The sequence below is a fragment of the Thalassophryne amazonica genome, chromosome 16 (genome assembly GCF_902500255.1).
Source record: "Thalassophryne amazonica chromosome 16, fThaAma1.1, whole genome shotgun sequence".
NCBI lineage: Eukaryota > Metazoa > Chordata > Actinopteri > Batrachoidiformes > Batrachoididae > Thalassophryne > Thalassophryne amazonica.
The window spans coordinates 67,826,603-67,840,756 of record NC_047118.1 but is presented as its reverse complement, the minus strand read 5'-3'; the positions used below and the strand labels follow the sequence as shown (position 1 = coordinate 67,840,756).

General features: G+C 40.3%; 1 protein-coding gene across 1 annotated transcript in view; it reads right to left on the bottom strand.

Moving 5' to 3' along the window:
* Window positions 1-14,154, bottom strand: part of usp7 (ubiquitin specific peptidase 7 (herpes virus-associated)) — a 119,696-nt gene that overhangs the window by 9,352 nt on the left and 96,190 nt on the right. Inside the window, 10 exon segments of the mRNA XM_034189483.1 lie at window positions 6,685-6,804; window positions 7,160-7,259; window positions 7,587-7,687; window positions 7,818-7,895; window positions 8,344-8,452; window positions 8,957-9,024; window positions 9,570-9,723; window positions 9,889-9,989; window positions 10,766-10,833; window positions 11,431-11,523. Coding sequence (XP_034045374.1) covers window positions 6,685-6,804; window positions 7,160-7,259; window positions 7,587-7,687; window positions 7,818-7,895; window positions 8,344-8,452; window positions 8,957-9,024; window positions 9,570-9,723; window positions 9,889-9,989; window positions 10,766-10,833; window positions 11,431-11,523 — 992 coding nt within the window.

The window sequence follows — 14,154 nt, the reverse complement described above, 5'->3', positions numbered from 1 at the left end:
ATAGAGCAACAGACTCTTTTTCCAGGCTAAGTGAAGATCTTCTAAATTAGTGAGACGCCATTTCCTCTCCAACTTATGGGTTATCTGCTTTAAGCTACGAGTTTGTGAGTTATACCACGGAGTCAGGCACTTCTGATTTAAAGCTCTCTTTTTCAGAGGAGCTACAGCATCCAAAGTTGTCTTCAATGAGGATGTAAAACTATTGACGAGATACTCTATCTCACTTACAGAGTTTAGGTAGCTACTCTGCACTGTGTTGTTATATGGCATTAGAGAACATAAAGAAGGAATCATATCCTTAAACCTAGTTACAGCGCTTTCTGAAAGACTTCTAGTGTAATGAAACTTATTCCCCACTGCTGGGTAGTCCATCAGAGTAAATGTAAATGTTATTAAGAAATGATCAGACAGAAGGGAGTTTTCAGGGAATACTGTTAAGTCTTCTATTTCCATACCATAAGTCAGAACAAGATCTAAGATATGATTGAAGTGGTGGGTGGACTCATTTACATTTTGAGCAAAGCCAATAGAGTCTAATAATAGATTAAATGCAGTGTTGAGGCTGTCATTCTCAGCATCTGTGTGGATGTTAAAATCGCCCACTATAATTATGTTATCTGAGCTAAGCACTAAGTCAGACAAAAGGTCTGAAAATTCACAGAGAAACTCACAGTAACGACCAGGAGGACGATAGATAATAAAAATAAAACTGGTTTTTGGGACTTCCAATTTGGATGGACAAGACTAAGAGTCAAGCTTTCAAATGAATTAAAGCTCTGTCTGGGTTTTTGATTAATTAATAAGCTGGAATGGAAGATTGCTGCTAATCCTCCACCCCGGCCCGTGCTACGAGCATTCTGACAGTTAGTGTGACTCGGGGGTGTTGACTCATTTAAACTAACATATTCATCCTGCTGTAACCAGGTTTCTGTAAGGCAGAATAAATCAATATGTTGATCAATTATTATATCATTTACTAACAGGGACTTAGAAGAGAGAGACCTAATGTTTAATAGACCACATTTAACTGTTTTAGTCTGTGGTGCAGTTGAAGGTGCTATATTATTTTTACTTTTTGAATTTTTATGCTTAAATAGATTTTTGCTGGTTATTGGTGGTCTGGGAGCAGACACCATCTCTACGGGGATGGGGTAATGAGGGGATGGCAGGGGGAGAGAAGCTGCAGAGAGGTGTGTAAGACTACAACTCTACTTCCTGGTCCCAACTCTGGATAGTCACGGTTTGGAGGATTTAAGAAAATTGGCCAGATTTCTAGAAATGAGAGCTGCTCCATCCAAAGTGGGATGGATGCCGTCTCTCCTAACAAGACCAGGTTTTCCCCAGAAGCTTTGCCAATTATCTATGAAGCCCACCTCATTTTTTGGACACCACTCAGACAGCCAGCAATTCAAGGAGAACATGCGGCTAAACATGTCACTCCCGGTCCGATTGGGGAGAGGCCCAGAGAAAACTACAGAGTCCGACATTGTTTTTGCAAAGTTACACACCGATTTAATGTTAATTTTAGTGACCTCCGATTGGCGTAACCGGGTGTCATTACTGCCGACGTGAATTACAATCTTACCAAATTTATGCTTAGCCTTAGCCAGCAGTTTCAAATTTCCTTCAATGTCGCCTGCTCTGGCCCCCGGAAGACAATTGACTATGGTTGCTGGTGTCGCTAACTTCACATTTCTCAAAACAGAGTCGCCAATAACCAGAGTTTGATCTTTGGCGGGTGTGTCGTCGAGTGGGGAAAAACGGTTAGAAATGTGAACGGGTTGGCGGTGTACACGGGGCTTCTGTTTAGAACTACGCTTCCTCCTCACAGTCACCCAGTCGGCCTGCTTTCCCGGCTGCTCGGGATCTGCCAGAGGGGAACTAACGGCGGCTAAGCTACCTTGGTCCGCACCGACTACAGGGGCCTGGCTAGCTGTAGAATTTTCCACGATGCGGAGCCGAGTCTCCAATTCGCCCAGCCTGGCCTCCAAAGCTACGAATAAGCTACACTTATTACAAGTACCGTTACTGCTAAAGGAGGCCGAGGAATAACTAAACATTTCACACCCAGAGCAGAAAAGTGCGGGAGAGACAGGAGAAGCCGCCATGCTAAATCGGCTAAGAGCTAGTAGCTGCGCTAAGCTAGCGGATTCCTAAAAACACGCAAAGTGAATAATGTGTAAATAATTTAGAGGTGATTCAGCAGAAGGAGTGCTTTAGTTAAGGCACGTGAAGATTACACTGGGAAACAAATCGTAATCTAGATAACTAGATCAATCTAACTGCGCAGATTAAACAGCTAACAGATACAGAAAAACACCGCTGTGCTCCGGAACAGGAAGTGATACAATACCGCAGTGAGAGCCAACCACCAGTAAATGAGATGTCCTGCGCTGACATGCAGCTCAGAGGTATGGAGTGACATTCAGGCCAATAATGTCTGAAAGGAAATGCTTCTGACAAACACTACAGATTTTATTTGTTTCTATTTATGTCCAGAGATCAAGGATCCACCATGCAGAGTTTATTAAAGTCCAGAGATCAAGGATCCAGTGACCAATTTCATATTTATTTACTTTGAGACTCAAAATGTTGACATAGAAAACCTGTAAAGCCTACTTTTAGTACACAGAAAATTCACAAGAGGTATCGATAAGCAGAACAATAAGGAATTGGATCGATAAGAAGAATCGATAATGGCATAGATAGAAAAATCTTATCAATACCCATCCCTACTAAAAATATTAGAATATTGCATTTCAAATATAAATAGCATGAATCTTGGTCTGGTTCAGTACACACAATCACAGGGAAGACTGCCAATTTGACAGTTGTCCAGAACACAGGCACCCTCCACAAGGAGGCTAAACCACAGAAGGTCATTTCTGAAAGTGAAGGCTGTATCAATGTATATTCATGGAAAGTTGACTGGAAGGGGAAAGTGTGGTGGGAAAAGACGCACAAGCAACAGGGATGATCACAGCTTTGAGAAGATTGTCAAGAAAAGCAAAATGAAGAAGTTGGGGGAGCTTCAGGAGTGGACTGAAGCTGGAGTCAGTGCATCAAGAGCCACCACACACATACACGTTCAGGAAATGGGCCACAATGTCGCATTCCCAGTGTCAAGCCACTCCTGAACCAGAGAATGTCAGAAGCATCGTACTGGGGCTAAGGAGGAAAAGAACTGACCCACTACTCAGTGGTCTGAGGTCCTGTTTTAAAATGAAAATAAAATTTTGCATCTCATTTGGAAATCAAGGTCCCAGACTGTGGATAAAGAGTGGAGTGGCCCAGAATACAACTGCAGTGTGAAGCTTCCACAGTCAGTTGTGTTGTAATTTTTCACTAAAGACAAGTGATGTGCTAAAGACAAATGTGTTATGATGATATGCAAATGCCAAAAGATGGTTATGTTGTGTGAAATGATGTATTGCTGACAACATTTAATGTGTGTTTAGAAGGATAAATATATATACTTCACAAATTCATTAACAGTATTTAGAAAATACATCCAATATATTCTATGCAACTATATGCAAAAATGTGTGAAAAACAGTTTTTAATAAAAAAGAAAACAAAAAAAAAAACAACATAAGACAGAATTTGGAATTAAAGGTGAAAATTTAAGTAAAAAACACTTATTTTTTTTTAGACCAAAACCTCTTGGTGGAAAAAGTAAGACTGCAATGGAAAAAACAGGCCCTAAATAGTGAATTTCCATGACCCCGAGTTGAACTCACAAAACCTTGGGACTTTCCAAGAAATGATATCATCCACACATGATGTTTTAATGGTGTAATATTGCTATATTTAGAAAAGACCACACTTTTGAGGTGGAGAAATTGCCTTCTTCACAGTATATAAGATCAGCACAAACCAGTGTAAAACCAAAGCTTTTCTGGTGTTCTTGATGACTGAAATTTATGATGCAGACAATAGAGCCAAGGAACGTCATAACGTTTCACAGCTTTTTTTTTTTTTTTTTTACTGAGAAAGCAGCACCCTAGCTCCATGACGAGACAAAGAGAAAAGTGGGAGAAGACTTGGTGAAAGCCACCAGAACAGCTCTTGCGTGTTTTGGACGTCAAGAGCAACCCAGTCATTTGTCACTTTCAACACTCACTTCTTCACAGACGACTAGCAGCTCCAGTTCTGTGTTGTACAGACTAGGGTGATGTAGGAACGTCACACAGCTGTCAACGTGAATGCTATGTTTCACCGTTTCGCAGATGAATGGAAACTAACTACTGCGGATTTAGTGATTTTGACAGATAATGCAGTGAACATGCTTGCACACATTACAGCTTTTGCCCATACACTTAATCAGGCTGCTGGGTGAGCTCTGAAGCTAAGCTCAGTGTCATGCATGCAGGAAAGAACAGGCTACTAAATGGATTTCTACCAGTGCAAATCACGCCATTCAGGACAAACAAAGACTTTTGGATTTGCTCCTCACAAACTGAAAACTGACCTTGTTACAAGGTACAACACCTTGGTTAAAAGGATTGAACCTTTTTTTCTGGAACAGTAACTACCATTTCTGCTGCCCTCCTATCCAGGTGAGAAAATGAGGGAATTCAGGTGACATTTCCACACTGAAAGAAAGTGACGCGCTCAATGCCGAAGAGATCGCTAAGGCTCTCAAGCCAATGCAAGATGCGACCAGCATGATGTCAGAGGACTCCACGTCTACTCGGTCTCTGATCACTCCATTGCATGCTCTGCTCAGCTGCTTCATGATACGCAAGTAGGCTTTGCTGGTGATACACCAGTCGGCCAGCAAATGAAACCGCCTATTCATGAAGATCTGGCAGAGATACACCACTCAGCAAAATAAGAGCCTTCTTCACACTGCCTCTACTCTAGATCCCAGGTTTAAAGCTCTTCCTTGCTCTCTGAAGAGGAAAGGCTCAAGATCCATGGCAAAGTGACCACAGAGGCTGTAGCAATTGAAGTAATTGGCTTACTCTTTAATTATACACATTTTAAAAATATACACAGAATGTGACATGTCATCTGTTTTTGATGAAAGAGATGAAACCGGATGATGCTGAGGAAAATCCTGGAGGAGCCAAAGTCAAGTCCAGAAGACACCTCTGCCCCCCCAAAAAAGAACATCTGCAGCACTGGTTCATCTGCTTGGCAAGACATTTACTGCGGTCAGTGTTGTCCTGAAGTCTGCCAGCACCAGAACTGAGGAAGCACTGTCAAAAGCACCTGAGAGAGAAAATGGCAGGGCCCTCCATTGTCTCAGAAGACCCACTTCAGTGGTAGAGATCCAGTGAGCCAACTTTCACTCTACTGTCTGAACTAGGTAAATGTTATCTATGTAGTATCTATGGCACTCGTGTTGCAATGGAGAGAGTATTGTCCACTGCTGGGGATTAGGTTACAGCACAGTGGTACAGTCTTACTCCAGAACATGTTGACAAACTTCTTTTTCTGCAACCCCCCCCCCCCCCCCCCCCATTATTATAGATGGACAGTAATTCTATATACAGTGCGTCCGTGAAGTATTCACAGCTGTAATTGCTGCCAAAGATGCATCAACAAAGTATTGAGCGAAGTGTGTGAATACTTATGTCCATGTGATTTCTTAGTTTTTTACTGTTAAATTTGCAAAAAAAAAAAAAAAAAAAAAAAAAGATTTTTTCATGTCATTATAGGGTGTTGTAAGTAGAATTTTGAGGGGAAAATGAATTTTTGTCTATTTAGGAATAAGGCTGTAACATAAAATGTAGAAAAATTGAAGCGCTGTGAATACTTTCCAGATGCACTGTACCAAAGCAAAATTGTATTAAATGTTGCTGTGTGATTTTCCTAATAATCATATAAAATTGTTAAATAGTGGGGTATTTTTATTTTTTGAATTTTTGAAATGACTTTGAAAGAGCTTTTGTAAAATAATAACGCAGTTAGCCGAAGCCCAACAATTTTTCTTTTTTTTTGGGGGGGGGGGGGGGGGGGGGGGCGGCGGCTTGGACTTGTTATTCTTTCAGAGAGAGTTGTTATTTCCCCAAGTTATTTGTGGCATTTCAGTTTAACATGAATTTTATTTTCTAAAGTTTTGTTAGAAATAGTTTGAGAAACAATAAGGCAGCTAGCCTAAGCCTAGCAATGTCAGTTACAGAGTATTTTTATTTGTTTTGATGCATTCTTGTCATTCTTTAAGCCAAAGAAATGTGAGAAAGATTCACACCCTTAGTGCAAAACTCAACACACTTCTCAGACGTCTCACATTTCTGCATTATAGAAATTATTTCAATTGATCTTGGGAAATATTTGAATATTTTGAGATACTTTTTTTGGAGCCGTCAGCCATAATTTTCAAAATTAAAACAAAAAAAAATCTTGAAGCATATGCGATGAGTCCAGACTATGTAAAATCTTCCAAGTTCCGAAATATCATTTAACTTTGTGATAGTCCAGTTTTCTGAGATGTACTTGATGTCAAATACACAATATATTTGACAGGGGCCGTGTACAACCCTAAACATAAAATGTTAAGAGAGCTGGAAGCTAATTTACAGCTGTAGTAACCACACACGTATACACAAAATTAAAAACAAACAAACAAACAAACCTATACAAGTCATAGTATATAGTGCTAAAAAAATATAATAGATGCAGCGTTAACAAGCACTATGTTGACCAATTAAAGTTTGTGTTCGTGTGTGCGCCCACCTGTCTGATCTTTAGCAAGAAGGGGATCCCAAAGGTGCCAAAGACCTCTTTATGGAAGTGTGCAACAGGGATCAGCATTTCACTGTCTTTATCCAAGTCCACCTGGTCCAAAGGAATTTCCTGGAATATAAAAAGTCAAGAAGACAAGGACTGAGAATGAAGCAGCAAATAAACAAATAAAAGCTTGGGTAGAAAGTGTGATGATCAAATCAACCCTGACATTAAAATCAGACATAAATGTCCAGTTTCACACAGAAAAACTTCACCATGGAGACTGAATGCTCAAACCTGTATTTCTCCATGTCAAACTAGTTCTTTAAAATTGTAATAACTGGTGGTTACTTGCAAAGTGGCTGGTTGTAGTCAGAGTAAAGAAAAAAAAAAAAAAAAAAGCAAACAGCTATGCTGATAGTTTGCTGAGTGAAAAGGTGACTTTAAATTAAAAACGCATGCAGGGAGCAGTGCACCTCTTTACCTCTATTCTGAAGGTGCGACTGGCAGCAGGAGATAAACATTCTAGCAGCTCGTCCTCCTGGTGAACCCCAATGATTTTATAGCTTACTATCTCTAACAGCCTGAGGGCAAAGAGATGGACAAAGCTTCAGATATTCCTGTGCAGTAACTTTGCAGAGGAATAGATTTACGCTCCATGAAATAAACCACCAACACAAGGTCAACAACAACACCAAAGAAGTGTCAAGATATACTAAAATATTTAAAGATGGGACCTCATTTTATAGAAGCACAGAGTGGGATAAAAAAAAAAAGAAACATTTATTTTCAAATGACCTCATAGTAACAGTTATAACTGTGGGCTCGTAATGATGCATTTACTTATAGGTCAAAAGTCATAGTTGCATACATTTCTAAAACATGCACACACACACACGCCTGCAGAATACCTGAGCTTCTCTGAGCCTTTTTCTGAGAGCTCCACTGCTTTTTTACATTCATCCAAAAGGTCTCGCACGCAGCCATGTTTGTCAGGGTAGAGGGTGATCTCCTGCAACACATACACAAACACTTATTTGCAACATGGAGATGAAGCTTACATCGGTGCGAATCACAAAAGTTGACTGAGCACTTCCAGCTGCATAAATGTGAAGAGTGAAGAGTGTGTGCATCTGTAGTACCTCCTCTCTAAACTGGCTGTTAAGCCATATGCACTTAAAACTCCTCCTGTTCTCAAAGTCTGTAATCTTCATCTTTAACTGTGGATAAGAAAAGATTTAAAGCTTAGTTAACGGGTCCTCGACATGGTGCATTTTCTAAATTTGTTACAGGACACACAGGTCACTTCCATGAACAATTAAGCTGTTATGAATGCTACACATTAGCACAATATGTATTAGCCATTAAATGACTATCCCCATTTTAAAATGGTTTAAATGGTAACAGCCAAAACAGACAATAAAACTGGCTTAACACTGTTCACCAGCTGTTCCTTTGTGTAATTCAAATAACATGAAATTACATAAAATGTAACGTGAGTGAAAAAGTGAAGAAATCATTAATGAGCATAATATAAAGCAGTCCAGCTCTTCCTGTAATATTTTAAATAACATATATAAAAATCAAACAGAAAACAAGCAAAACAATAATTTTGGCTGAATGTGGATTTTTCTTTTTTTTGGGGGGGGGGGGGGGGGGGGGTCTGACCTGCTGGTAGTACAGTTTCTTGGGCTGCCGAGGCTTGAAGAATTGCAGTAGATCTCGCAGCGTTCCCTCATAGTTGTGTCTGAGGGGATTCCCTGGACCGTCCCTGTACCTGGCCACCACACCACCAGGCAGGGGGGATGGGGGAGACGAGAAAGAAGAGGAGCGGGGGAGCCAGACACAGGAGAAACAGAAATGATCAGGAAGAAAGAGTGGAAGAAGACAAGAGGAAGCCAGAATGGGAGGAGTTAAGAGGAAAATGACAAACAGGTGGAAGGGGGACAGGTTACGCAACGTTTCTCAGAAATGCAAACAATCAGATTAAAGATGAAACTGGGAAACAACATGAAATATACTGCTGAAAGCAAAACATTTTAATTTGATAATTTGTTAATTTAAGGTGAGCAGCAACTTGGCTTTACATTCTAATTGGATGGTAAAGACTCTGATAAAACCATAATATTGTGATTTTGGCCTTTGTTGTGAAGCTCTGGCCCGAGGCCAGCAGTCTGAGCTCCTCTGTATCAGCCACATAATAGTTCAGCATTTGTTTACATCACTGATCATGTGACTTCTCACTGCAGGCCTCACTGTGTGTTTGAGACAAGCTTCCTACCCCTGTGACTTGAAGAACTGTAGCAGCATAGGATCGGTGTTCAACCTCTGTGCGACTGTCTTTGCAACCTGGAAAACAGAAGACATGAGAACTATAAGCAGGCGTCACTGCAGGCCAAAAGAAGGGGGGGGGGGGGGGGGCACCACCGCAGGAGGGGAAGGAAAAAAAACAACAAAAAAAAAAACAACAAAAAAAAAAAACATCGCAGGAAACGATCTGACGGCACTTGATACCACAGCTGAGCGTTTCATCTTTCAAGGTCATGTGCGCTTTTGAAGTGGGTGTTAAATCAAACCAAACATGTTGACAGTGATGACCAGAAGATGAGGGATTTACTGACTGGATAGTTTGTCCCGCATGTGGCCTCAGTGGGGGCGCCTCCAGTACCATAACATATGTCACACAAGACTAAAAATCTGCCTTTTCATGCCTAGATTTTACTTACAGTGAGAGTTTCTACCTGCACAAGCAAAGAACCATGGGAAGTTAATATGGTTTAATGTGAAATTCAATATTCAATATTTTTGTGATTTATTATTATTATTAAAACATCTTTGAAACTCACTGGGAGGTTGTAGGTTTTAAAGGATCAAAGCACTTTGAAGGTTTGTACCTGAAAGTAGTTCATGCGGTTCGAAAGTGTGACCACAAAGCCAGGGTCATTATGGATGGTCTTGTCGCAGAAGATGACATCTACCCGGTGATAGAGATCCCGAAAATAATCTTTAGCTGTCGGCAGCTCACTGCTGTCATTCTCTGGGTCATCCCTGCAGGACAGGAAAAGTAAAAATTGAGAGAAAAATAGAGGATGAACGACAAGGATGGTGTCTTCCTCTCATGTGCTGTGCATGTCTACAGAAACACCAGACTGTGAAGTGCATCAAAGCCTTTAAAAAAAAAACAAAACAAACAAAAAAAAACCCTAGTCTTACTTCTGGAAGACAATGATGTCTCCGTCCATGAGCTCATCCAGGGCCTTGTCCAGAGAGACATCGTAGTCCTGTATCCGCTCTGTTAGATTGGGCTTTACTTCCTGTAACACAGACAGTTGAGGGAAAATGAAGTCATCTACTGATCAGACACAACTAGAACAGCCCTCACTGACAGCATTCTTCACAGGTATTCAATCATGTGTTTTTTTTTTTTTTATTACAATTCTTATGCAGTTAACAGAAAAGGATGTCGGTGGTTACTGACTGGACACTGGTCCGGTGTCTCATTCAGTTACCAGGTTTCTCACTCAAGCGCCAACATCACTCCGATCAACAAAACACAAAAAAAGTAAGTGGAACCAGTTTAGAGATTGCTATCGTTTGCTCCCGCAAGGTATAGTTCCTGTTTCTCATCCTTTATCTGTGCAAAACATAAGAGATGCTTGAGCATGTACACATCCACCAAGGGTCAAAAGCACCTAACTGACTTGATAAAGGAGAGTGTGGATGTAAAGATACACAGGACGCACAAAGGATGAGAGAAGATGTAGAAACAAACCAAAACATCGTAGTGTCACAAAGCGAAACCACTCTTTGATCCAACATAATGTATTATTTCTCTTATGACAACCAATATTTCAACCAAGATTTATAAAAATCTCACAATTTTGAGCTTTATTTAAAATAAAATGAAGTGCTCCATGGCCGATGCAATAAACCATTTGAGGCTTCCTGACAAGTGAGTCAATGCTGGCTTAGAAAAGCTGGAGGACGGAAGAGAAACAGACCACAAATGGCATAAAGTTTGACAACATCTATGTGCAACACAGAGAACGTCAAGAGTGCAGTGAAGACAAATGCTTCATAAATAGATCACCTCATAGAGGATAAGGCTAGTTTCCTGCTGAAACCCTGCTCTCTCACACATGACTAGCAGCAAGTCTCCTGTCACAGACACAAACAGAAAAACAATTAAAATGACTTAAGTGCAGTGTGTCAAAATATTTTGCAACAACAGTGTGACGCTAAAGCACAAGGATAAAGACAGAAATTTAAACTCAACAACAGGGTTGCAATAACTTAGCTATAAAATTTTCCCTTTACTGATTAGGTGGATTGCTGATGTCACAGCATCTGAAATCTCATCTCAGTCAACTGAGTTATGACTGTCAAACACATTAGAATTTATGGGCCTGAATCCTTCCACAGTTATGTGTGTGAGTGGATCAAATGGCTATCCCAACTGAAATGTGCTGGTGAGAATCCTTGAACAACAACTTTTATATAGTGCTTTGCAAGGAATCCAAGCACTGAACTAAATAAACTTCAATAATAAATAATAATAAAGGTTGTGGTGTGCACAAGTGCAACACTGAGCTCCTGTCTGTTAATCTCCCTCACAGAGAAATGCTGTGTTAAAATGTGAAAATATGGCAATCAAAGATAGAATTGCCAAAACTTTGTATCACATATCAAACTAAACCATGAACTTAAGCATTACATCCAGTGATACAACAACATTGACATGTCATTTCCACTTACTTATTTTGCAGGATATAGGTGTGTAGATATGTCCACAATAATTTAAACTTCTGGTTTTTGGGTCGTACATCTTCAAAAACAACATGACGTCATCTGAGGACAGAGTTTATAACCTACAATGAGTTAAGGATGATTCATGCTTCTGCGTGAAATGCTGCCAGAAGCAACATGTCAGACATTTATGACCAAGCTGCTCCGGTGTAAGGGATATCTTACCAAAATTAAGTTTTGCAAGATATGTTTGTCAGTATGTATTTTTGTTTTTGGTTGTCGTTTGTAATCATTGCATGTTTCACCTTTAACTCGCTGTGCAGCACACAGTTTACGTCGCAGACTCTTGAAACTTTTACTGTAATTGGAGCAACTTTAACTTTTGACCCCTGTATAAACTGAAACTGACATTTGTCACCATTTTTGCTGTTTTTACCCCATAACTCCAGAATATATTACTCTGTTCATTCCTATCTGCCACTCTTTATATTTATGACTTAGTTTGTACAAAAGAGATTTGAGAAAGGTGGCAGACATTATAGGCCCCCCATTTTGATTGTTTCTTAAACATATGTTTCTTTGCATACTACTGTGTGTATGCAAAGTGAGAGCTCTAACTGCGGTATTGTATCACTTCCTGTTCCGGAGCACAGCGGTGTTTTGCTGTATCTGTTAGCTGTTTAATCTGCGTAATTAGATTGATCTAGATAACGATTTATTTCACAGTGTAATCTTCAAGTGCCTTAACTAAAGCACCCACTCTGCTGAATCACCTCTAAATTATTTTCACATTATTCACTTTGTGTGTTTTTAGGAATCCGCTAGCTTAGCGTAGCTATTAGCTCTTAGCCAGTTTAGCATGTACACCACCAACCCGTTCACATTTCTAACCGTTTTTCCCCACTCGGCGACACACCCACAGAGGAACAAACTCTGGTTATTGGCGACTCTGTTTTGAGAAATGTGAAGTTAGCGACACCAGCAACCATAGTCAAATGTCTTCCGGGGGCCAGAGCAGGCGACACTGAAGGAAATTTGAAACTGCTGGCTAAGGCTAAGCGTGAATTTGGTAAGATTGTAATTCACGTCGGCAGTAATGACACCCGGTTACGCCAATCGGAGGTCATTAAAATTAATACTGAATCAGTGTGGAACTTTGCAAAAACAATGTCGGACTCTGTAGTTTTCTCTGGGCCCCTCCCCAATCGGACCGGGAGTGACATGTTTAGCCGCATGTTCTCCTTGAATTGCTGTCTGTCTGAATGGTGTCCAAAAAATGAGGTGGGCTTCATAGATAACTGGCAAAGCTTCTGCGGAAAACCTGGTCTTGTTAGGAGAGACGGCATCCATCCCACTTTGGATGGAGCAGCGCTCATCTCTAGAAATCTGGCCAATTTTATTAAACCCTCCAAACCGTGACTATCCAGGGTTGGGACCAGGAAGCAGAGTTGTAGTCTTACACACATCTCTGTAGCTTCTCTCCCCCTGCCATCCCCCCAATACCCCATCCCTGTAGAGACGGTGCCTGCTCCCAGACCACCAATAACCAGTAAAAATCTATTTAAGCATAAAAATTCAAAAAGAAAAAATAATATAGCACCTTCAACTGCACCACAGACTAAAACAGTTAAATGTGGTTTATTAAACATTAGGTCTCTCTCTTCTAAGTCCCTGTTAGTAAATGATATAATAATTGATCAACATATTGATTTATTCTGCCTTACAGAAACCTGGTTACAGGATGAATATGTTAGTTTAAATGAGTCAACACCCCCGAGTCACACTAACTGTCAGAATGCTCGTAGCATGGGCCGAGGGGGAGGATTAGCAGCAATCTTCCACTCCAGCTTATTACTTAATCAAAGACCCAGACAGAGCTTTAATTCATTTGAAAGCTTGACTCTTAGTCTTGTCCATCCAAATTGGAAGTCTCAAAAACCAGTTTTATTTATTATCTATCATCCACCTGGTCATTACTGTGAGTTTCTTTGTGATTTTTCAGACTTTTTGTCTGACTTAGTGCTTAGCTCAGATAAGATAATTATAGTGGGTGATTTTAACATCCACATAGATGCTGAGAACACTGCATTTAATCTATTATTAGACTCAGTTGGCTTTGCTCAAAATGTAAATGAGCCCACCCACCACCTTAGCCACAATTTAGATCTTGTTCTGACATATGGCATAGAAATTGAAGACTTAACAGTATTCCCTGAAAACCCCTTTTTGTCTGATCATTTCTTAATAACATTTACTTTAATGGACTACCCAGCAGTATAAGTTTCATTACAGTAGAAGTCTTTCTGAAAGCGCTGTAACTAGGTTTAAGGATATGATTCACTTTGTTATGTTCTTCAATGCCATATACCAACACAGTGCAGAGTAGCTACCTAAACTCTGAGTGAGATAGATTATCTCGTCAATAGCTTTACATCCTCATTGAGCACAACTTTGGATGCTGTAGCTCCTCTGAAAAAGAGAGCCTTAAATCAGAAGTGCCTGACTCCGTGGTATAACCCACAAACTCGCAGCTTAAAGCCGATAACCTGTAAGCTGGAGAGGAAATGGCGTCTATCTAATTTAGAAGATCTTCATTTAGCCTGGAAAAAGAGTCTGTTGCTCTATATAAAAGCCCTCCGTAAAGCTAGGACATCTTACTATTCATCACTAATTGAAGAAAATAAGAACAACCCCAGGTTTCTTTTCAGCACTGTAGCCAGGCTGACAAAGAGT